The sequence below is a fragment of the Nicotiana tomentosiformis genome, chromosome 9, assembly GCF_000390325.3.
Source record: "Nicotiana tomentosiformis chromosome 9, ASM39032v3, whole genome shotgun sequence".
In the NCBI taxonomy this organism is placed as follows: Eukaryota; Viridiplantae; Streptophyta; class Magnoliopsida; order Solanales; family Solanaceae; genus Nicotiana; species Nicotiana tomentosiformis.
The window spans coordinates 17,602,225-17,627,017 of NC_090820.1; the positions used below are offsets into that span (position 1 = coordinate 17,602,225).

The window sequence follows — 24,793 nt, forward strand, 5'->3', positions numbered from 1 at the left end:
GGCCATAAAATTTTTAATTTTCACTTGAAGATGAATTTTAGAATTTTTTAAAAATTTTAAAAACTCAAAAGAGTTATTTTTCAAAATTTTCACTCAGATCACTCATAAAAATTCAAAAAAACCCAAAATTATATTCATGTACAAACACAACTCTAATTTTCAAATACCATTTTCACTTTAAAAAATTCACTTTTTTTTTTTTTCTTTTCAATTCTTATGTCTAAACGCCCACTAATACACCCTATTCGATAATACTATTATACACCCAACCAAATGGCTCCCAAGAGTTAAAAAGAATAACGAAAACAAAAGGAAGCAAAAGGAGAAGAAAAGAAAAAAACAATGTTTACAGCCCTAAAACCCCTTTAAAACCCTTTACAATTTCCTCAAATGTCCATTTTCATTGCATCAAATTCCCACAACCAAATTCCTGTTGCAAAGGTAAAACTACTGATGCCATACTCTATGTTCAGTAAGCCCTTTAATTCAATACCTCTGCATATCTCTAAAAGTGAAAAGTAACAAACGAATTAAAAGACAAAAACAAAACATTTCACTTCTCCTTCAATTTGGGGTTGTTTGTTTTAGCTTCCTTTTTTTTTTTGTTTCTCTATATTATGTGCATGGTTAAGATTTTGAAGCACTAAATTTAAGGTTGGTTCCACATTTTAACTAAACATATTCAAGATTGCTCCTATTTTTGCGTGTGCTTTCATTTTTCCTTGAATGTTTTTTAGGATCAAGAATGTAACTTAACATATTCAAGATTTGTTCTTTTTTCCCGGTTTTGTTCATTTCTCAAAAAAGGGATCATTTTTTCAACCTGTAAGAGTCATTTGGTGTTTCTTAAGTTGAAAAATGCCAGACATTGAAGTGCTTGTGAATGATTTTGTTGCAAAGCTCAGCAAACGGTTAGTATAGTTATAGTATTTTTTTCTTAACTGAATTAGACTTTTTATTTCTAATTTTGTTTGAATTTAGCTGAGTAATCTGCTTTTGTTTATGGATATGATAGTAAGGTTGAAGGGTCACAAGCAACTGCTCGGTTAACGGCGGAGTTGCTTCGTTCCGTAGTTTCATTGCAAAGACTGCCACCTATCAATCCAGCTGCAGTACTTATTGAAGCTGTGAGGGATATAGGCGTAAAGTTAATCGCTGCTAATCCAGTTGGTAAGTATTTTATCTGCTCTTACAAATATGAGGATCCATTTTGTAGAAATTTGATGTTCCAGAATGAAATTCTCTCGTTATTTGTAGTTTATGATTTATCCAATCCTAGTTGGTAGTGGGGAACTCCGAGGCCAAAGTCATTTTTAATGCATATATTTTAGAATAGGTCATTTGCTGTGGTGAGAATTCCGCATGTCCTTTCATATTTCTTTCTCGTCATAAAAAGGTGAATTTTTATGTCAAGTAGGTCACCAAAAAATCTTGTCATTAAGGGTAAAATAGAGATGATAGGTCTAAATAATTTCTAAATACAGATATATGACAATCTTTTTGGGGACAAACTAAAAAAGAAAGTATGTCATCTAAAATGAGACGAGGAGTACTAATTGCTGTGTAGATTTTCTGCATTTAGAATTCTATACGTGGAAAACATTCAGGACTTCCATAATGAGATTAGAAGTGGTCATCTTCCTCTATTGGTACATCTACTAGAAGCTTCACTGTTATTCACACATATTAAGGCTATTCTTATGTTCGTTCCATATGTTCAAACTTGTTCCAGCATATAAGGTGTACTTCCGCACATCTTCTTAGGCATGGAAGTCATCACTCATTCGTCGTCACTCCACTTACTAGAGGATTTATGTACATATACATTTATTCATAGATATCCTTTTAAACCAGATAGATGTGTTCTCCAGATCGTTGGTTCAGTGACAAGGATTATCAACAATACTTCAAATTGAGAAGTCATACAGAATTAATGACCTTTAATAAAAGCACTCCAAAATCCAGATTAAGTAATCATATTTGTTATGCGAAGAATAATATAACCAAATTTGATGAAATTGCAGAGCTTGCTGTTGGAAATATTGTTAGGCGTGTTCTTCATATTATCCGGGAGGAGGATCTTTCTCTTTTGGCCAGTAAAACGGGCGACTTAGATTTATCAGCTGCAAGTGATGATGAAGGAACCATAAACCACGACTGTGACCCAATTCAGTCTGCTGCTGCAGCTAAAAGTTTTTTACGACCTCCCTCATTGCATGCACTTCTGGAGAATATGCCGGATAAAGCTTTACCGAGTAACATATACACCTCCTCTTCAGGTGGAGATTCTGAAGAGAAAAGCAAAGGTAAGCGCTCCTGTGCTACATGATTTTAAAGTAATTTATAACAGCAATCATTTGTTAGTTTCAGTACTGAATTATCTGTTATTCTGCGTTGCAGCTGATAAACTTGCCAGAACTCGGAAGTTAAAACATGATGTCATTGAGGCAATTAACATATTAATTGAAGATATTGATACTTGTCATGAGCTGATCGCAGAACAGGCAGTTGAGCATATTCATCAAAAGTATTCACCTTTCGCAGCATACTAGAAAATACGTCTGTATTGTGTTATGTATACTGGATATCTTTTTTTGTTTTAAATTAGTAATGCATACTCCATATTTTATCTAATGAACTTACACATTCTCTCACATCAGTGACAAATCTATGTTCGGAAAGTACTTTGAAAATGTCAAATTTAGGTTGGTAGCCTAGACATTTTTTAAAATTTATGGTGGATGGCCTTCTTCACATTGCTCTAGGATGATAAAGTTTCAATCCTAATTGCAGCTCAAATGTCCTTTGCTGTTTCGACTTTCACCTCTAATGTATTTATTTGTACTTTTCTCGATAGGAAGGTGTGGAGGTCAAGAATTAAGGTTAAAGGCTGATAGGTAGTCGAGAGTTTCTCCTAGTCTTAGCGGTAGTAGTAGTAGTAGTAGTAGTAGTAGTAGTACTATTCGGGTATTTTCTTATTCTTAGATCTTTATTATTACTGGTATTTCATTTGCTTCTGTTATCTTATTACCTTGTTGTTGCTATTGTTTGTTGCTTCCTTCTCACTGTTTCTTGAGCCGAGAGTCTATCAGAAATAGCCTCTCTACCTTCACAAGGTGAGAATAAGGTTTGCGTACACATTACCCCCTTCCCCCTCCCCAAACCCCACTTGTGGGATTACACTGGGTTTGTTGTTGTTGTTATTGTTGTTTTTGGTTGCATATAGTTGGATAGTTGTGGGAAACATGTTTTTTTCTAATCAAAATGTGATAGTTCGTTAACAAATGCAATTTTTTCAGTGAAGTAATACTAACATTAGGTAGTTCAAGAACTGCCTTGGAATTCCTCTGTGCCGCAAAAGAGAGAAAACGGTCTTTTCGGGTGGTTGTTGCAGAGGGTGCACCAAGGTTTGTTGTGGAGTATTCTGCAATTTCCAAGAAATAAACTAATCTTGAACTTATTTTTCATTTTAACCGTGAACTTTCCCCTCTCTGTCTGTGCTTGATCAGGTACCAGGGGCATGCTCTTGCAAAAGAGCTGGTAGGAAGAGGTCTACAAGCTACAGTAGTAACGGATTCTGCTATTTTTGCAATGATTTCTAGAGTAAATATGGTAACTTTCTGGATTTGCTATTTTATGCCTACGATCAATCTATACTTGGACTACCTGTCCTTAGAACTCTAACCTTGTTGTGTAGGTTATTGTGGGAGTTCATGCAATGATGGCCAATGGTGGTGTCATTGCACCTGTTGGTATGAACATGGTTGCACTTGCAGCTCAAAAGCATGCTGTTCCATTTGTAGTAGTTGCCGGCATTCACAAGGTATCTGAGCTTTACTGGCTCTTCCATGTATTTAACTGTCAAAAAGGTTTAATTAAGGGGAGGGAGAAAAAAGATCGAAATCTTGTGAGGTATCAGACTTGTGCTGTCCAGCCATTTAAGTGGCTGTTGCTTTTAACTCTTAACAATACGCAGTTTTTATGCATCTTGCTGATAGTCACTCCCGAACTGGAAGGCATCTGATAACACGGCAAGACCTCCGTTTTTCTGGTTTGCTAAATCATGTTAAGAACCTTGAAATGCTGTGGAAAATATGATTCTGTTCTCTTGACATTAGGCTTTGCAAACCCTTGAATTTGTTACAAACTTTTACTTTTGCCGCTTAATATACACTCTTTTTCTACTTTTGGCTGTATTTATCACCAGTTTATCCTTTTTAACTGTCTTGTTTCTGTTACAGTTGTGCCCTTCATATCCACACAATCCAGAGGCTTGCCTTAATGACATGAGATCCCCTGCTGAACTTCTGGAGTTTGGGCAATTTTCCAACTGCATGGATTTTGGAATGGATAGTAGGGCTCCTCTTGTTCAAGTTGTCAACCCCGGTTTTGACTACGTGTTACCTGAGCTTGTTAGCCTTCTCATCACCGACATGTAACGACACTTCACCATTTTTTATATTAGAATTTGGCTTGCAACCATAAATACGCCGCAATCCTAAAATAATACATTAATGAAATGTACAAGTCAAAAAAGATGGGTTATTTTGAAATTATTCTCAAGATTTAAGGGGGAACATAGGGAGAATTTGCAACGTATTATTTTACCACGCTAGGGATTAATCAGCAGTTTTATGATAATAATACTTGCTACATCTTTCTGATTGCAGTGGAGGCCATAACCCATCATATATGTATCGGCTCATTTCCGACTACTACTCAGCTGATGATTTTGATTTACAAGGGAAACAACGTAAATGAAGGTGATTGGAGTAGAAGTCACAGCGAGATATGGCTTTCTTACAATGAAGAATGTTGCTGTACATCTTGACTCAAGCTTGGGCCAGTTGTTGATGGCTGCAGAGTGTGGAACAGATGGGACTGAGATTGACCAAAAACCAAATGCAAATTGTTAAGCTTTTGCTATGTGGTTGTTCTGTTTTTTCAAGGATAGCTCTAAGTGAGCTCTAGCTGAAATACTCTTCATCATTACTGTAGTCTGTTCAGTCTATGTGGGCGTTTGGATATAAGAATCGTAAAATTCCCAAAAAAAAAAAGTGAATTTTTTTTTCATGTGAAAATGATATTTGAAAATTAGAGTTGTGTTTGGACATGTATAAAATTTTGGGTTGTTTTTGAATTTTTGTTACCTCCGGTGCGGCCTAAGACAACAGAACCATCATTTTAGGGAGATTAAAGAACATCCAACGAACCCCCGGCTTAGGGAGACCAGAAAACGCCTCTGTTTTACACCCTTTGTCCGCGACTAAGGGTAACTGGCGATCATGTGAACTTCAGAAGCAGCATCACTTTCACGGGCTTATTTATGAATAGTAGGGGTATATATGGACCAGATTGGTTCGGTTTTTATCAAAATCAAATCAAACCAACTATATCGTTTTGGATTGGTTCGGTTTTGTCGAGATTTTCGGGTTCTCGGGGTTTTTGTTACTTAAATATTATTTCAATCTTACTTTGTTAAGTATTTGATAAGTAAATATATATTTAGTAAAAATATAAAAAATTGACAAACATATTATCGATTAAAATATTGTTATGGGAGAATTCTATTAGTAACACATAATAGTTATTTTTTTAGTCGTCTGACAATAATTTTTCGTTGATGTACACTTTCAGGTTAACCAAAATTAGTAATTAAACATAAAAATCAATATGATATCTAAATATTAATAATCACTTCATATTCGAAAAAGATATAAGAATTTAATAGATCTTAACATATGATATGAATATGGAACAACAAAAAGATTGACGCATTTCAGTTACATTTGATAAGAAAGTAATCATACAACCCATTATTTACGGTTAATAAATATAGAGCACTTCATATTTTATTAAATATCATATTCCGTAAGAGAATTCAAAATATTTTTAGATATTTTTTAAAGCAAATTCTATATAAAATCTTAAAAGTATATATAAAAATTATATATTTATGTCGGCTTGGTTCAGGTTTTTTTTTACTCAATACCAAACCAAACCAAGTCGGATTTTTTAATCATTTTGGTTTGACTTTTCGGTTTGGTGCGGTTTTTCGATTCAGTTTGTACACCCCTAGTGAATAGCATGCATTTACAGGCAAAATCTTTTTCCTCAGCTGTAAGAGAATATTTCTATATTCCTGGAAATAGTTAAGAAGTTCCTGGGCTTATTTATGAATAGCATGCAATTACCAGGCTAAATCTTTTCTCTAAGCTATAAGAGAATATTTTTGATAATCCTGGAAAGTAGTTGATCAATATATTCTTGGAAAGTAATATTATGAAAAGCATATAATCAATAAATCAAAAAGCAATGCCAAAAAATATTAAGTACTATTTTTGAGGCATCAAAATTAGTGAACAAACAAAGATGCTATAATGTCCAAGGTTCTACTTCTTGCTAAGATCAATCCCAGCCTTCTTAGCTACAGCATCAAGTCCATTTTTCTCAATGGTTTTTATGGCCTTTGTTGACAACCTCAGTTTCACGTAGCGCTTGCCTGCCTCCCACCAAATTCTCTTGTATTGAAGGTTTACAAATTGCAACTTTTTTGTCTTGTGGTTTGAGTGAGAGACCTTGTTTGCCCTGTTGGACTTCTTCCCAGTGAAGGGGCAAATTCTACCTGAAAAACAGAATAGCTTTCTTAAGTTTCTACACTATACTTATCAAAAAAGGCGCCGACACAATTGAACACAGCCCACAAAACTGTAGGAAAGCAGAGGGAAAAGCAAAAGATGCTTCAATGGAAATATTTGACTACTCTCGATCCAGAAAAAAGGTAGCCCGGTGCACAAAGTATCCGTATTCACACAGGGTCCAGGGAAGGCCGCACCTCAAGGGTGTGATGTAGACAGCCTACCCTAATGCAAGCATTAGTGGCTGCCACGCCTCGAACCAGTGACCTATAGGTCACACGGAAACAACTTTACAATTGCTCCAAGACTCTCCTTCACTCTCGTCCCAGAAAAACATCTTAATTTTACCGATTAGCTCAAAGACTAAGTAGTTCTAGGATTAAAAAAGCGAATAAAGAATGCATCCTGACAATGACAGCAGCAATATAAAAGAGGAGTTGAAGTAAGCAAAGTTTCATTAATATACTGCTTCTAAGGCTCTGTCATAAAGTATTTTTGATCATTAACCAACAGTTTCATTACTAAACCAAAAGCCAAGAATCAAGTTAGTGTTGGACTTAACAAAAGGAGTCAACCCTTTACAGAATTGACCAAGCTGCTCTCACAACATACAAAATGTAATTTACACCAGAGGGCTAATACAATAAGACTCGAACACTAAAGAATGTTACAGCTGAAAATTTTCCTGCTAAATCTACAGCTTTCATGACACACTTTCTAAGGCTTTCGTAATTGGCTTCGACTTCAATTTCACTAGTTCGGTTTGCTAAGCGTAAGAACACAAGTGGTCAAAGAATATTCAATATTGCACAGTGCAAAAGGTGCTTTTGGGAGGTTAAAATGGATTTACCATATTCTTGATAGAGGAAAAACCTATCTGCCATAAGCAATGTAGAGCTTAGATTTCACTACTAGGCCGCAAGTTTCATGGAACGAAGAATATGCAGATGGCAAACTGCAGAATTAAAAAGCTGCCAAAAGGAAATGGCAAAAAGAATCCTGCTTATTATCAGGAGAGACAGAAAAGCGAGAAAATGGAAACTCCTTCTAAGTCCCTCAGCATTTGTCGAAAAATGAAGCTCCGCCTTTAGGCTGCTTAAAGTTAAGGGACCTAAAAACCTCAACTCCAACCAGAAGTATACCGTCTTATTATCAGTATAATATTCTTTTTGTAGCTTAGACATAAGCTCATAACAAAAATGCAAACTTTGTTAACCAAGAAATGCATCCTTTGAAGCATGATACTGTCTTTAAGATCACTTGGAAAAAAATCATTTATTGTTTCACATGAACTGGGGGTTTGGAGTTAGCCCTATATTTGAAGAAACAATAACTTCCTGATGCCATTTCTACCGTCTGTCTTTTAACAAGGTCTTCAGCTCAGAAATCAGTAATAGAGTTTATGAAGGGAAAAGGAAAGATCAGAAAAACTTCTAGCGGCCATATAAGTATCATTTCACATGAAAATCTTTTGCAGATTGTCTTCCTGCATGATCTTATATTGATGCATTCCAACTCAAACAGATGTCGACGTACAAGTGAACATTTTTCTTTTGTAATAAAGGAAGTTTCCCAAATTATATTTTTTAACAGAAGTTTCCAATTATCGCTTGCCCGGGATAGACACGTAGAATCATAGAAACTACAAATCTATGCTTTTTACTGGATGTTTTACCATCAAGTGGTAATTTCATGAATTCATGCAAAAAGATATCCTAAAAATACTCTATAGCCTTTTACTTGGACAATTTGTTATGTTTTAAAATTCCGCAGTCCCTAAGTCAGAGAAAAAGAACCAAGAAGGAGAAAACCAGAGATCATTTAGTATAGGAAGAAAATTATTGACAAACTTCCAAACTATGAAAATCCCCTTTATCAGTTTAATGTAGTCCGCCAAACTCTTTCCACTGCTTTAATTCTGCACACGCTGAGGGTGTCCTATCCCTATTTTCTTGTGACCATAGACAAATTTTTAAACCCATGGAATGACAACACCCCTTTAAACTCTCCTCTAGAAAGAATGCATAAGAGGTTGTTTAGATAGTAGACTATAATATGAGTTTTATTTAACACATCAATTATGAATTGTAACTATATACTATGTGAATTATAGTCAAGTGCGCAATTCATACCATGGATTTTAAGAAAATAATATACTTAGTTTGCAACTGAATTAACTTTTTTTCAACTTTAGCTATGCCTTTGGATCCTCCACATTGTAAGGGACAAGTTTCATCCCTAATATGATATGTTGTTAGCACAAAAAACCTATCTGAATTCTAAACATCCAACTAGTAAATCCGGACTCTAATATGGAAGGAACAACTATTTGAATGCCAAACAACCCCGTAATGATTTAGGTCCCGTGACCCTTTGACTAGGCTGCTCCACACACTTGAAAGACTGTCTGCACTGAAATGAAAATTCATCATAGTAACATTTTAAAGTTATCGCCTTTTCTTGTTGCCCCATCCATGTTTAAAAGGAACTTACCCCGTGCACTAAGTGCTTCCTTCCTAATTCAAGGGTATAGGGAGACTAGGTGTTACCGTATACAGTCTTCACCTCGCAATTCTGCAAATAAGCTATTTCCACACCTCAAACTTGTAATCTACGGGTCACCAAAGGAGCAACTCTACAATTGCACTAAAACTCCACCACCATTCAGATAAAATTTCATGAACATATTTAATTAAGTACATACTCCATGTATTCCATTTTATGTGTCAGACTTTCCATTTTAGTCCGTTCCAAAAAGAATGAAACATTTCTAAATTGACAACAATTTAACTTCAAAAAATTTCATTTTATGACATGCTTTTAAGGCCACAGAAATATCCTGACATGTTTAAGAACACAAGTTCCGAATATCTTATGTTTTCTTAAATTCCGTGCTCGATCAAAAAATGCAATATAAATTCAAATAAAGGGAGTAAAAATTCAGATTCTCATAATCAAGTTACTTCATTAACAACCCCCAAATTCAAACACAAGGAACACTTTCTATACTCAGTGTTAGACCAAAAAAGAAGCATAGCAACACACACACACACACACACACACACACAAAAAAAAAAAAAAAAAAAAGGGCAGAGAAATTACGAGCAACAGGCTGAAGAGAAGGCTTGAAAGGAACAGAAAGTGGAGCTGATGAAGATATAAAATGGGTGCTTGAAATCTTGAGACCACTCAATTGGGAAGTTACAAAACTCAACTCTGAACTGAGTTTCGACTGTGGTAAAGAAGCCCTTTTTGTCACTGAAAATGTCCTGTGACTACTCATCACTGGTCCTCTGAGGCTTATACCTGCCACCATTGTTGCCATTTTTGGTTCCAATTCTTAAAGTTTTAATCTTTTTTGCTTCAAAAATCTTGTTTTTGATGAAAGAGTGGATAACGAAATGGATTGTGGGTATGGTTTTGTTTCTTGGCCTTTTGTTTTTGCCTATGGTGAAATTGGGAGTTTATTGCATGCGGTGCGGGTGCAAAGGATTATATTGTATGTTGCTAATTTGGAAATTCCTCCTGTCTCCTTTTTTAAAGTCCTTTTTGTTTGACACTATTATATCATATTTCTGTTTACGTGACTATTTTTTATTAATTTATTTTTAAAATAATATATTTTTATAATTCGAAATAATTTAACTTAGATTCTATTTTATTCAATATGTCAAATTGTTATAGCAACATAAATGTTATAATATATTTAAAATAACAAATTTCAAAAGTCTTGTAGCTATATAAGTTTATAATATGACCATAAGATTCAAATGTTTTCATTTGTTTCTGAAACTATCAGAAAGTTTTTAAATTACCTCACATAAATTGAAAGAATAATATATTTCACTTGTACAAGTTTGAACTACATATCACTGTCATGGCAGAGTTTAGGATTTTACTAAAAGATGTCAAAATATAAAAAAAAGTAAACATACAAAGAAAATAATGAGAGTCTATCATATCCTAGATATACATAACAATAATTTGTCTAACCTAAGTGCAATTTTTTGGGAAAAGGATCACCCTTTAGCGTAAAGTGGCTCCGCCACTGTCCACCGTCCACTGTCCATATAAGTTCGAACTATTTTGGATTCGGGACATCAATTTGGCAATGACCAATATAACACGGTGTGAATGATTATTTTAAAACCGACTAAATTGATCGAATCATACCGAATCGATTTTTAGATTTTTTTTAATAAAACCGTAAGTTTATATATATATATATATATATATATATATATAACTATACCGATATTTAGGGTATATTTTTTATTTTACAAAAATAAATCGAAAAAATACCAAACCGTACCGTACCGAATAAATTTACATGTAAAAAATATATTTACATATTAATTTTAAAAATAATAAAACATTAAATTTTTCCTTGGTCTTGGAATTATGAAAACAGTTACAAGTCAATAAGTAATTAAACTCAAAATCCTAATTCTCAAACTTATTATGCTACTCCTATTGAAACTAAATTATTTCCAACATATTCACTAGCAAGCTAAGACACAAAGTATTGTAGTGATTATGAGTAGCAAACTACAATGTATTGAATATGTTTCCTTTCGTATGATTTAGATTTTTCTTTTTGAATATTCAATCTTCTATAGACTTTATTCTTGAGTCTCAGTCCCAGCTTGGTTAATATCTTTTCACTCGTGTGATTTATACTTTCTTTGTATTAATTTGCTTAATTTTATTTTACGCCGTTGTAAAATAGTTGATGGATCTATACTCTAGCCATCTTTCATATTTTCATAATTCATCACCCTTTCAAATGTAAAAATGTTAAGAAAGTTTTGCTAAGTCTTATAAAAGTATGTATGTTATTGTATTCTACAGCTACTAGTGACTTTTACATGACATTTTTAAAAAAAAATGCCGAAAATTAACCGAACCGTACCGATACCGAAGAGAAACCGATATGATTGGGACGATTTCGAAAAGTTCAATTTTAGTTATACATAATAAAATAACCGAAAAATTAGTGTGGTGCGAATTTTACAAAATAACCGGTCGAACCGAACCATTTACACCCCTACCCAAGAAAAGTAAAATATTTATATAGTTTATAAGTTCAAAAACAGACTATTCAAGTTGCGTAGAAAAATTCGTAATCCTCATTATCATTATTCGTTGGAAACAAATGATTTATGTATAAGAACTGTGCACGAGAAGGTGTAAGAATATAACAGATTTAAGATTGTAACAAAACTCTAGAAGTTCAGCTTTTGCAAACTCTAAAAGTAATACTAGTAAATGTTAGTCTTGTGGATGTACAAGAATGTAGTACTCGTTTTTTCTTGTTTTCTCTGCTGAGTAAAAAAAACTTTCCTTATTTGGAATTTCTAGTTGTTTCACAGAAAGATTTTTGCCTACTCTTAAATATGGCAAATAAAAGCTATCAACTAACGTTAACAACATCAAATTGTACAACTGCAAAACTGTACATGTGTTTGGGTGATGAAAGTTGAAGCAAGTGATGGCACAAATAACTTGGGGTGAAGTTAGTGTGTTAGTTACGGCTCTGGCCGAATCCGGTAAATTTGATTCAAATTCTATATTTATCTTAAGAAATTTAAAGGCAATAACTAAAATGGACCATAATTTCATATCCATAAATTTCAAATACTGGCTCCGCCTCCGCTATCAGCGGACAATATTGCAGCATTTTTTCATGCAATATAACTTCTCTTTTCAACATACTACATACTTTGAGTACTTAAATTAAAATTACAACATTAAGTTGAAATAAGCCCCAGAAAAAAAAATTAATAAATAGTCAATTGCACACTAATGCAACTTTTAGAATCATAACATGCTACGAGGTCTCTTGTTATAAAAGACCATTTTAAAGAAACCTTCTGAAACTTGAAGTTCTTTAGCATCTCTAATTTGTCCTATAAAATATGGACGAAGAAACTTAAGAAAAAGAATAAATGAAAAGAGACAAATTAACTGCATCACCAATCTAATAGAAAATAAACTTTATGTCTCATCCAAAAGGTAATCCTTTTCAGCTCCCTACTTGTGAGTTCCACAGGCTGATCTTTCAAATCAAATGTGTATTTTACTTCTTTTAATTGACTGTGCCATGGTTTGCTTTCATGAGAAATAGAATAACTCGAATTTTTCATATGCATTAAACGATCCATGAAACATGCAATCATTTTGCATGGTGACGATACATTGAGCTTCCTAGGATGACAAGTCCATAGCAAAGCATCCACAAAAGTCGGGCACTCCTCATCAGATGACATTGGCCTTATATCTGCATTTAAAACGTCCACTTGGGGTATACGAACTCTATGATACAATTGCAAATATTTCATGTTGATCTCATTGGTTTTGACAAAATAAAGGGAAACTTGAGACCAAGAGTTCAAAATTGATAGAAATTTACTCAAGTTACAAAACCATGTAGCCTCTGGATTGTTGGAGCAATGTGGAACAAGTATTGAGTTCATCAATTGATTCGACTCTTTTGCAAATTTGACCTCAGGAACTTGATCTCCTTTATACGTAATTAAGCAAAACCCTCTACGCACTTCTCTATTCCGTGTACTAAACTAGAGACGCTAAAATCTCTATACACTAGATCTTTTACGCCATTCTGAAGAGCAACGCCAAGTCACTTATGTATCAGAGGAAAAGCTTTAGTAGGACTAAAGTCTGAGAAGTTCCAAAGTTTAAACTTGTCTATAGGGATTTTTTTGTCCCTATATCTCACAAGAATTTTATCCACTATTTCAAAGTCTTTGATACAATAAACTCTGAATTCCAAGTTGGTATGAATCCACCAGGCTTGTAGACATGTTTTCGAGAGAATGCTCATCTTAGGAGCTTCTTTAAAACTAAGGTCACGTAGTATTTTGTGAATAACACAATGAGGCAATATGTCCGCTAACAGGTTTACATGTTTGGTAATGGATTTAAGTAGTAAATAGATTGTTATTCCATCAATCCTATTTCTAACAGGTTTATATCTTGTTAATGAATTTAAGTTGATGTTTTATACGTCAATACCACATAAGAGAGGGGGTGATTTGTGTGGTGTCCAATTTTTCGCGTGCACAGATTATAGAAGGACCTAGTTCTTCTATGTGTTCTAACTACTACTGTTGCGGAATAATAAGTACAGAAAATAAAGAACACAGAGATTTTTACGTGAAAAATACCTAGCTCAAAAGGTGAAAAAATCACGACCTACTTCCCAGTAGGATTTTTCCAAAACTCTTTACTAAATCAGTGAGCCAAAACAGCATTTACAAAAACTCGTTTGTAAACCTAGGATTACCTCTAACCCTTTGTAGCAAACTAGCCTCTAGCTATTTGCGACAAAATTCAAGTTAACTCTAACTTGAAAACATAAAGTACCTATTACATACGCTTCTAGATAAAGCTAAAAAGGTACAAGTTAAAATCACTTACTACAAATTACTAGACTAAAAGACAACAGTTGGAACTGGTTCTTCTAGATGGTTCAAGTAGCGTCAGATTCGCACACTCAAATATCACTCGAACTGCTTGCAAAATTGCCTCGCTATTTTGCTCTCAATTCTTGCTTAACTTCTGCTTTTGTGTGTACCTGTACAATAAGAATATTCTGCAATATATAGGAGTTAGTAGATAAAGAATTAACTAGAATCCTAATGCTACTCTTCCTTGGTGGAAGAGTTCTAGTTAAACTCAACTCCTAAATCCTTCCTTATCTTAGATATTGTTCTTACTGAATAAGGAGTCCTTCTCCTTATCATTTTTGCAATCTTTTCGATCAGAAGATATCTCATTCTACCAGAATACGATTATCTCCTGCATGTGCACCTCACGTGCCTTGACTCTGCAGGTGTCTATGTCTGCCAGTGATGGACCTGGTTCATATCTGAGTTCCTTTGTTAATCTTCAAAACTATTCTCTTTCTTGGGCCAACAAATTTCCCTTTTTTGATGATGACAAACTTTGTGCATCCATAAGCTTAGGCATGTTTCAACTTAATCCAACATTGACACATATTAGAGTATTAAGCACTTATCATAAAGAACTAGGGTCATTTAGGTTATAAATATCACTTGTTCAGAGCACATTTTCCCCCTTTTGGCATCATCAAAAAATTACAAAAAGATGTGTGAGTCCCAAATTTTATAAAAATTACTCATGGCCACTGGGGCAACTCCAAATGCATTTATGGATCAATCATCAGTAATCAACTAAGAATTCAAACTATCAAAGAAATAGAGACAGTGCATAAGAACAAGAGCAGCAAATTTCATTGATAGAAAGTACGGTTCTTCCACAATCCACAAAATAAAACAAAAACATTTAAAGCATGAGCAAAAAGAAAAAGTCTCGAATCTGGGTCACTGAATTTCTAGGCAGGCTAGGCAACTAAGGCTTGGAAGAACTAGGCGCTTGGGTTTTGGCTTGGAGAAGATTCAACATATCGTGAAGAATTCCCTCATTCTTCTCCCTTTCCTTTGTAAGCTCAACTCTGAGAACATCCTTCTCAGATTCAACCTCAGCCAAACGAGTCTTCAACCTTGCTATCTCAGCATCCTTTGCCCCACTCTCCTACACTAGGGCTCTGACCTTGTTATTTACATGTGTCCTTTTCGATGAACCAGGTTCATTGGGGACGACATGGATCTCATAATCACAAGCAAGAAGAGTATTGATCCCAAAATGGTCTTTGCTTGTGGCCATCCCCGCCTTCTTCAATGGCACCTTATAATGAGCAAGAACAGAAGTGAGGATGAAACCATAAGGAATGACATGGGCTTTGAAGCCATTGACAACTCTGTCCAAAAGCTGAATGATGAACCCAGGCCAGTTTATCTGCCTCCCACTGTCCATACACTACATCAAGAGCAAGTTCATGTAATTTGCAATATGCCGTATTTCCTTCCTTGGCAACACGCACTTGTTGATGAATTCAAAGATCACCTTGTGGGGTGGCTCCATTTCACTCTTATAGACTGCCTTGGGCTCATTCTCTTCTTCATTATCACAAAATTTCCTTGTGATAGCCAGGGCAGTTGGAAGAGAATCAAGACTGGGCCATTTCTGCCTAGTATAGCCATCATAGCCTTCAGAGGGTATGCTAAGGATTTCACCCAATTTTTTAGCATCAAAAGAGATTTGGGCCCCTTTCACTAGGCTGGTGACTCTGCCTTCCTTGACCTCGGCATTGGCCATGAATTCCACAATCTAATTCCTAGCCAGTCTCTCATCCAACTAAAGGACCATGTCCTTCCACCCCTGTATCTCAAGCTTCTCCAACAGCAAAATCATTCTTTCTTCTTCCAAGTCCTTCAACAATCTCCCCTTCAGAATTGTTCTTTTACCAAACTTTGTCAGCTTGTCCTTCTCACCATCAGACACATCCTCCTCTTCACCACTCCAATCATCTTCTTCAGTAATTTTCACTTGCTTGGCTTTCACTGCAGACCCGATTCGCTTAGCCAAGATAGAGGGTTCAGCAGACTTAGAAATAGATGAAGACTTCTTTGAGGAAGTCTTGGCTTTCTTTGGCTTAGGGGTCTGAACCTCTACCTCTGCCACTTTTCCACTTTGATGGACCAGATCCATTTCATCCAACTCAACAGGCTCAACCATTTTTTCTTTCTCTTTATCCACACTTTTCTTCTTACTCTCCTCTAAAGCTCTCTGCAACTCCTCTTCACTCTACTGTAGATTGCTCCTTGTAGTTCTTCCTCTTGGAAGAGGAATATCAGAGGTCTCAGAAGGAGCAGCTTTCCATTTCTTGTTGGCTCCTGCTGTCCCAGAGGTTGTAGCTTTAGGAGTTCTTTTCTTCTTAGGTTGGTAACTGTCACTTAACTTTTTCAAGAGATCAACCAGGGTTTCCTCAGCAGATGAACCAGGTTCCTCTGCTTGCTTTCCAAGATTTACTAGCCCTTCAGCGGCTTCTCCTGATCCACTTCCCCTTGTGTGCCTACCACTTTCTTCCTCCTTCTTTGGCTCAGCTCCACAAATAGCCATTCTAACAGATTTAGAGGTGGGTGAAGAATCAACCACTTCTTTCCCTGTTCCCTTCTCTTCACTCCGTACTCTCTCTCTCTCTTTTTCTTTTTCAATTTTGTTTTTACCACCTCTCCTTCTTGTCTCAGGCATTTCCACATCTATCACAGACCCAACCAGGATGAACCTAGTTTCTAAATTTTTAGCGATCTCATAAATAACCTCAGATGAAGGTTTTGGGACAGAATTTACCTGTTCAGAATCGAAAGACCCAGTTTCTTCCCCCTCAGCCGCTGATTTAAAGGAATCACTCGAATTTTGTAAGTTTTGGGCTTGGCTTGCTTGAAGTTGGGCATTTAATTTTTGAGATAAAGCACCGCTGGCCACTATTTTTCCAGCAAGCATTTTGACTCTCCTTTTTCTAGGTTGGGGGTTAGAACTAGGTTTAGGGGTTATAGAGGAAGAGGAAGGAGTAGGGGGTGGAGGAGTACCAGGGTTATTCCAGGGGTTAGACATTTTGGTTATGGTTTTGTGATGAAGGAAAAAGCTTGGATTGAATTCGAAGGCAAAGAGAGAAGAAAGGGTTTCGACGATTTTTCAAAAATAATGAAGAATTTGCAGAGTTAATGATGAGGGATTTAAAGGAGAAGTGTAATTAATACACAACGGTAGCTTTTTGTGATCAATTAGAAGCCTAATCACTCTACAATTTTCAGTTTGGAATGACGGTTACAGATCCCCTAGAATCTAGGTGTTTTAATTCGGTGAGAATTCTTTAGTTAAAACGGAACTGGTTCAAATTTTTATTGGATAGGCTTTGGAAGATTTTGGACTTGGGTAGAGTTTTGCTCATGATTTAAATATTAGTATTTCAAAATGTGCAGAGTGTAGAACACATACCTCATTTTTCAGATGAACCAGCACTGATGAACCAGGTTCTTCACTAAGAATCCTCTCAACCATATCTCAATTTGCAAAAATAGAGAAAATTTCATTAGAGACCAGTGATTCATATTAAAACATGGCATATGAGTATACTATTTACAGTATGAGACTGAGCAACAATTAATCTGGTTATTTACATAAGTTTCAGATTTTCTAACCAAAAATTCTTTTTATTAATTACTTTTTTCATGTACAATCTGAACTGGTTCACTTAGGTGATCTTAATCATCCCTAATTCTAACATGTTCCTTTAAAAGTGCTCTCTACTTAGTGCTTTTGTAAAGATGTCAGTAATTTGTTTATCAGTAGCACAAAACTCTATAATGATCAATCCATTCTCATAATTGTCCCTTAAAAAGTTATGTCAAACATCTATGTGCTTTGTTATTTTATGATGAACTGGGTTCTTTGTCATACTAATAGCACTAGTGTTATCACAAAAGATAGGGATACATCCAACATCGATTCCAAAATCCCTCAATTGTTATTTAATCCATAATAGTTGAGCACAACATGAGGCTGCAACCACATACTCAGCCTCAGCAGTAGATAAGGCCACAGAATTCTGCTTTTTAGTGGCCCAAGACACAAGGCATGAGCCAAGAAAGTATGCCATACCTGAGGTGCTCTTTTTTCCACTAGAAAACCTGCGTAGTCAGCATCAGCATATCCCACAAGATTAAAATTACTATATTTTGGATACCAAAGACAAAGATCAGTGGTGCCTTTTAGGTATCTCAAGATTCTCTTCACAGCAGTCAAGTGAGATTTCTTTGGATTTACCTGAAATCTTGCACAAAGGCCTACACTGAAAACAATGTCAGGTCTACTAGCAGTGAGATACAACAATGAGCCAATAATTCCCCTATACAACTTCTGATCGACAGATGAACCAGGTTCATCCATATCCAACTTTGTAGCTGTTGCAATAGGAGTGTCAATTTCTTTGGAATCTTCTATTTAAAACCTTTTAAGCAACTTTTTTACATACTTCTGCTGATGGATCATAGTTCCATTTGAAATTTGTTTAATTTGTAAGCCTAAAAAGAAATTAAGCTCATCCATCATGCTCCTTTCAAATTCACTCCCCATTAGTTTAGCAAAATCTTTACTTAACTTATCAGTAGTTGCTCCAAAGATTATATCATCAACATATATCTGAACTACCAAGAGATATTTACCTTTTTTCTTTCAAGAACAAAGTATTGTCAATTTTACCTCTCTTGTAGCCATGCTCAAGCAAGAACTTTAATAATCTTTCATACCATGCTCTTGGCGCCTGCTTGAGCCCATAAAGTGCTTTTCCAAGTATGTACACATGATCAGGACTCTCCTTGCTTTCAAACCCTGGAGGTTGCTTGACAAACACTTCTTTCTTTAGATAGCCATTGAGGAAGGCACTCTTGACATCCATCTGGTGGAGGGTGAATTCCATATGAGCAGCAAAGGCTATGAGGAGTCTTATTGCTTCTAACCTTGCAACTAGAGCAAAGGTTTCATCATAATCTATGCCCTCCTCTTGGCTATATCCTTGAACTTGTAACAGTTCCATCTTCATCAAGTTTGTTTTTGAAGACCCATTTTGTGCCAATTACTGATCTGTCCAAGGGTCTTGGCACCAGATGCCAAACTTGACTCCTTTCAAATTGGTTGAGTTCATCTTGCATTGCATTTACCCCGTCTGCATCTTGCAAAGCCTCGGCAACATTTTTAGGTTCAATAAGAGATAAGAAAGCATCAAAAGCACAAATATTCTTTAATGAAGATATGGTTTTGATTCCAGAGGTTGGATCAGTAATTATGTTCTCAATGGGATGAGAACTTTGATACTTGTAAGGTTTCACAACCAACTGATTTCCCCTTGATGTTCTTTCAATGCTTTGTTGATGTGGAACAGGTTCATGGACAGGTTCCCTTGAGGTTTGAGAATCATTTTCTCTTTGTTCTATTCCCCCTGTCAGGTTGCCCTGGATAGAAGGACCTGTTCCATCACCTATTCCTTCTTCCAATGCAGCTTCAGTCTCGGCTGTGCTTTCATTTAAGTTTCTTACCAGCCCAATTGCTTCATCATCATGTTCCTGTCTCTCAGAAAGAATGTTAGTTTCATCAAAAACCACATGAACACTTTCTTCAACACACATAGTTCTTTTGTTATATACTTTATATGCTTTACTATGTGAAGAATATCCCAAGAATACTCCCTCATCACTTCTGGGATCAAACTTACCTAGGGAGTCCTTACCATTGTTGTGCACAAAGCACTTTCATCCAAATGCCCTAAGATGGGATATGTTTGGTTTTCTCCCTTTAAGTAACTCATAGAGAGTCTTCTCTACTAGAGGTCTTGTCATGCACCTATTTATGATATAGCATGCAGTATTTACAGCTTCTGCCCAGAAGCTATGGGGCAGCTTACTAGAAAGAAGCATAGTCCTAGCCATATCTTCAAGAGTCCTATTCTTTCTTTCAACTACTCCATTTTGTTGTGGAGTTCTATGGGCAGAAAAATTATGATCTATGCCATGCACATCACAAAATTCAGCAAATTTAGCATTTTCAAATTTAGTACCATGATCAGACCTAATTGATGCAAGTTGATTTCCTAATTGTTTTTGAGTTTTTCTAACAAAGGAAGTGAATATGTCAAATGCTTCATCTTTAGATGTTAAAGACAGTGTCCAGGTAAACCTAGAATAATCATCAACAAGCACCATCATATATATCTTACCAACTCTACTTAATGTTCTCATTGGACTATAGAGATCCATATGAACCAGTTCCATTGTTCTGGTGGTACTTACCACTTTCTTGCATTTAAAAGAGGATCTTACCTGCTTCCCCCTTGCACAAGCCTCACAAACTTTGTATTTCTTGAACTTAATGTGCAGTCCTATCACCAAGTCCTTGGAGACTAATTTGTTGAGTTGACTTAGACTTGCATGTCCAAGCCTCTTATGCCAAAGGAGGGGATCACTATCCAGCACACGTAAGCAAGTTAGTTCATTCTCTGAGAGTGTGTACAGATCTATAATATATATATTATTCACTCTTTTACCCTGCAAAACAATCTTGTCAGTGATAAGATTTATCACAAAATATTTAGTAGAGGTGAATGCTACCAAGTTACCTTTATCACACAATTGTGACACACTGATTAGGCTATACTTCAAGTTGTCTATCAAGTAGATATTTTCAATGGAATGAGAGTCATCCTTACCTACCTTACCAACCCCAATTATTTCACCTTTATTTCCATTTCCAAAGGAGACATTTCCTCCTTTGAGGTCCTCAAGTGAAAGGAACCGGTTCTTCCTTCCTGTCATATGCTTTGAGCAGCCATTGTCTATGTACCATATTTGGCTACTCCCCTTTACTTGAACCTACAAAAGGAAATCAGGGGTTAGTCTTAGGAACCCAAACTAGTTTGGGTCCCTTTCTATAAGCAAAAGGATGAATTCAATTCTTTTTAGCCTAACTTGGTAACCAATTCTTCTCTTGAACAAATTTTTTGTTCTTTTGACTGGCCCTTTCTTTTACGTTACATTCACTTTTATAGTGACCAGTCTTACCACAGTGAGTACAAATCTTGTTCTCAGGAAGAGTGAGGTACTTCCTTTTAGGATCCCACTTAGGTAGTTGATTCTCAAAGCCAAGTCCTCTTCTATTGCTACTGTGATGTTTCTGTAGCCATGACAAAGCATCGGAGGACCTGTTCTATTTACTAGTTCTGTCTAATTCATGCTTGACTTTGCCTGGATTCTCCTTTAGCACTCTTACCTGCTCATCCTTCCTATACAATTCATCTTTCAGTTTGCCTACATTTTCTTCTAAAGTGAGTTGTGTGCAATCAGTTGTCTTCTTACTGGTTCCTAGTTTCAGTTTTAGATTTTCAGATTTTAACTCAAGAATATTTGCTTAAAATGTATGAACCTGGTTCTTTAGAGCAGTATTTTTACTCACAGTCTCACTAACTCTGAGTTCCAGGTTCTTACACTTTGCTTTTAAAATCACATAATCCTTATACAACTGTTCTTTTTCTTTATTTATTACCTCAGATTTATCAATGAAATCTAGCAATAATTCAGAGAGTTTTTCTTTAGACAAAAACTTAATCTTGTCTTTTAGATGAATTATACTTACCTCAGATTCCTCATGAGATTCCCCATCTGATTCTCCAATTGCCATAAGTGCTTGTTCATCTCCGTCTTCATCATCTGATTCCTCATCTGAACTTTCTCCTCAAGAAGCAACCATAGCCTTTGTTGATCCTTTGTTCTTCTTAGGATGAACATGTTCCTTCTTCCTGTTCCTTCGTTCAGATCTTTCCTTCTTCCATTCAATTTCTCATTGAGGGCAGTTCTTGGTGTGATGATCAGTCTTCCCACACTTGTAGCAGCCCTCATTGGTCATTTTTTCAGGAACCCTTGCTTTGTTGTAATTTCCACCTCTTGAAGAGCCTTTTCCTCTCATAAGATATTTCTTGAAGTCCTTGGTGATCATAGCCATTTCATCTTCCTCCAGATCAGCACCTTCAATGATTCTGAGTGCCAAGCTCCTTTCCTTCTTGGGCACATCCATCTTCATGGTCTGCCTGCTAAGTTCATACGCAGTGAGATTTCCAATCAGCTCATCCAGTTTAAGAGTTGCAATATTCTTAGATTCCTAAATTGCAGTGATTTTGCTTTCCCAAGAAACTCGTAGAACCCTAGTCAGAATCTTCTCAACTTTGTCTTCTTCAAGAAGAGTCATTCCAAGAGACTTCAGTTCATTAGTCAGTGTGGTGAACCTTGTATACATCTCTTTGATAGTCTCTTCTTCCTTCATAGAGAAATTCTCATATTGAGAATATAGTAAAGTACCTCTGGACCTCTTCACCTGAGCAGTTCCTTCATGAGCCACTTGCAAGGTGTCCTAAATTTTTTTTAGCAGTAGTACAGCTTTGAATTCTGTTGTACTCATCTGGACCGAGTCCACAAACAAGCCATTTCTTGGCTTTAGCATTTTTCTCCCATTTTCTCAAGTCGTCAGCAGTGCAGTCAGCTCTTGTTTTTGGCACCTCTTCTCCTTCGGCATTTATCTTCATGGTAGCCAATGGAACATCTGTGACAATGTCCCATAGCTCATAGTCTTCTCATATGGTGTGGTCTCTCATTTTGTTTTTCCACCAGGAGTAGTACTGGCCATTGAAGAGTGGTGGCCTAGCAGTGGATTGCCCTTCCCAGTTTTCAGGTGGTGCACTCATCTTGATCTTCTCCTAAGGTATTAGCCTCTTCAAGGATAATCTGCTCTGATACCAATTGATGTTTTATACGTCAATACCATACAAGAAAGGGGGTGATTTGTGTGGTGTCCAATTTTTCGCGTACACAGATTATAGAAGGACCTGGTTCTTCTATATGTTCCAACTACTACTGTTGCAGAATAATAAGTACAGAAAATAAAGAACACGGAAATTTTTACGTGAAAAACACCTGGCTCAAAAGGTAAAAAAACCACGACCTACTTCCCAGTAAGATTTTCCCAAAACTCTTTACTAAATCAGTGAGCCAAAACAGCATTTACAAAAACTCTTTTGTAAACCTAGGATTACCTCTAACCCTTTGTAGCAAACTAGCCTCTAACTATTTGTGACAAATTTCAAGTTAACTCTAACTTGAAAACACAAAGTACCTATTACAGACGCTTCTAGATAAAGTTAAAAAGGTACAAGTTAAAACCACCTACTACAAATTACTAGACTAAAAGACAACAGTTGGAACTGGTTCAAGTAGCGTCAGATTCACACACTCAAATATCAATCGAACTGCTTGCAAAATTGTCTCGCTATTTTGCTCTCAATTCTTGCTTAACTTATGCTTTTGTGTGTACCTGTACAATAAGAACATTCTGTAATATATAGGAGTTAGTAGATACAGAATTAACTAGAATCCTAATGCTACTCTTTCTTGGTGGAAGAGTTCTAGTTAAACTCAACTCCTAAATCCTTCCTTATCTTAGATACTGTTCTTACTGAATAAGGAGTCCTTCTCCTTATCGTTTTTGCAATCTTTTCGATCAGGAGATATCTCATTCTACCAGAATACGCTTATCTCCTGCATGTGCACCTCACGTGCCTTGACTCTGCCGGTGTCTATGTCTGCCAGTGATGGACATGGTTCATATCTGAGTTCCTTTGTCAATTTTCAAAACTATTCTATTTTTGGGCCAACATAAGTTATATACACTGACGGTAAATATTTTTTTAACATTATCCATGAATTTTAACTTGATAGTAAGTTAGTTACCATCTTTAGAGAATTACCAATTAATTCTTATCAAGAGACTTTCTTCTAATTACATAACTAGTCTTAGGGTACGCCCTTTGCGCGTGTATCCTATTTCAATGAGTAAAAATTTATTTAAAATTTATCTTTTAGTTGTAAAATAAAAGTATAAGTTCCTAAAAATTAAATATTGATTGTGTTTAATAGACTCTATAATGAAAGAAATTGTCCAATATAAATACTTATATCAGTCAATAATTCAACTTAAAATTTATTTTAATGACTGAATTAAGAATTGGAAGTATGTATTTAGTTTTGAAGTGTTATTATTCAAGTGAGATGAGTAATTCAATAGTATTAGCTAATACCAAATTTTAAATATTTAACTGTAGTTATATTCTTATTCAATAAAAAAATCAAATAGTAAAAAATCGATTAGGTAAAATCATCCATGAATGACATGTTCCTAGAACAAAAAACAAAAAAAAATACTTTTTAAATCTCAAATAATTAAGAATCACTATATACAATAAATAAATTCTAAATCAAATGCAAAAGCCATAACTGTAGTCAAGAAGCCGAATTATATTCAGCTAAATTTTAAAAATGTTATTGAAAAATATTAAAATATCTTATAAATTATCTTTTTGGAATAACTAATAATTTGTTTCATATAAATCAGAACTTACAAAAGTTTATAAAAGACTTTGACCACCTCTGTTATTATTCAAAACCTCATACTTCACCTTTCTTTGATCTTTTTAATTATTCCCTTTATTTATTTTGTTTAAATGCAAGACTTTTATAATGTAAAATTTTAATGATTTTAAAGTTCTAAATATAAGGAATTTCAATATAGTTCAAATAAGAAAAGAATTAATATGTAAAATTTTAGTTAATTTTAAACTCCTAAATATGAGAGAATTAATTAAATGATTGTTCCTAAATATTAAAAATAATAAT

At 35.4% G+C, this 24,793-nt stretch overlaps 2 protein-coding genes across 3 annotated transcripts; one reads left to right on the forward strand and one right to left on the reverse strand.

Annotated features, from left to right (window-relative positions):
* Positions 1 to 306: 306 nt before the first annotated feature.
* Positions 307 to 5,149, forward strand: LOC104120788 (uncharacterized). Of its 2 annotated transcripts, none has more exons than XM_009632630.4 (10): positions 307 to 440; positions 784 to 911; positions 1,016 to 1,170; positions 2,025 to 2,306; positions 2,401 to 2,527; positions 3,300 to 3,407; positions 3,510 to 3,612; positions 3,698 to 3,823; positions 4,242 to 4,435; positions 4,671 to 5,149. In XM_009632630.4, exons 2-10 carry the CDS (start codon positions 859 to 861, stop codon positions 4,759 to 4,761), a joined length of 1,239 nt encoding a protein of 412 aa, XP_009630925.1. In that variant the 5' UTR covers positions 307 to 440; positions 784 to 858; the 3' UTR covers positions 4,762 to 5,149. The 2 variants fall into 2 exon arrangements, with proteins under 2 accessions (XP_009630925.1, XP_033508602.1); XM_033652711.2 differs by having other exon boundaries at positions 327 to 441; positions 808 to 911.
* Positions 5,150 to 6,280: 1,131 nt separating this feature from the next.
* On the reverse strand, positions 6,281 to 10,104 carry LOC104120789 (large ribosomal subunit protein bL28c). Its single transcript, XM_009632632.4, has 2 exons — positions 9,741 to 10,104; positions 6,281 to 6,625 (listed from the first exon to the last, which is right to left on the reverse strand). The coding sequence occupies exons 1-2, from the start codon at positions 9,961 to 9,963 to the stop codon at positions 6,393 to 6,395; spliced, it is 456 nt and encodes a 151-aa protein (XP_009630927.1). The 5' UTR covers positions 9,964 to 10,104; the 3' UTR covers positions 6,281 to 6,392.
* Between the last annotated feature and the right edge of the window lie 14,689 nt (positions 10,105 to 24,793).

Excerpts from the sequence above, each read along its gene's own strand:
- LOC104120788 (XM_009632630.4), top strand. The coding sequence starts at position 859 with ATGCCAGACATTGAAGTGCTTGTGAATGATTTTGTTGCAAAGCTCAGC. Across the intron at positions 2,307-2,400 it reads TTCTGAAGAGAAAAGCAAAG|CTGATAAACTTGCCAGAACT; the intron begins GTAAGCGCTCCT and ends TCTGCGTTGCAG. Across the intron at positions 3,824-4,241 it reads TAGTTGCCGGCATTCACAAG|TTGTGCCCTTCATATCCACA; the intron begins GTATCTGAGCTT and ends TTTCTGTTACAG.
- LOC104120789 (XM_009632632.4), bottom strand. The coding sequence starts at position 9,963 with ATGGCAACAATGGTGGCAGGTATAAGCCTCAGAGGACCAGTGATGAGT. Across the intron at positions 6,626-9,740 it reads TTCTCTTCAGCCTGTTGCTC|GTAGAATTTGCCCCTTCACT; the intron begins GTAATTTCTCTG and ends TCTGTTTTTCAG.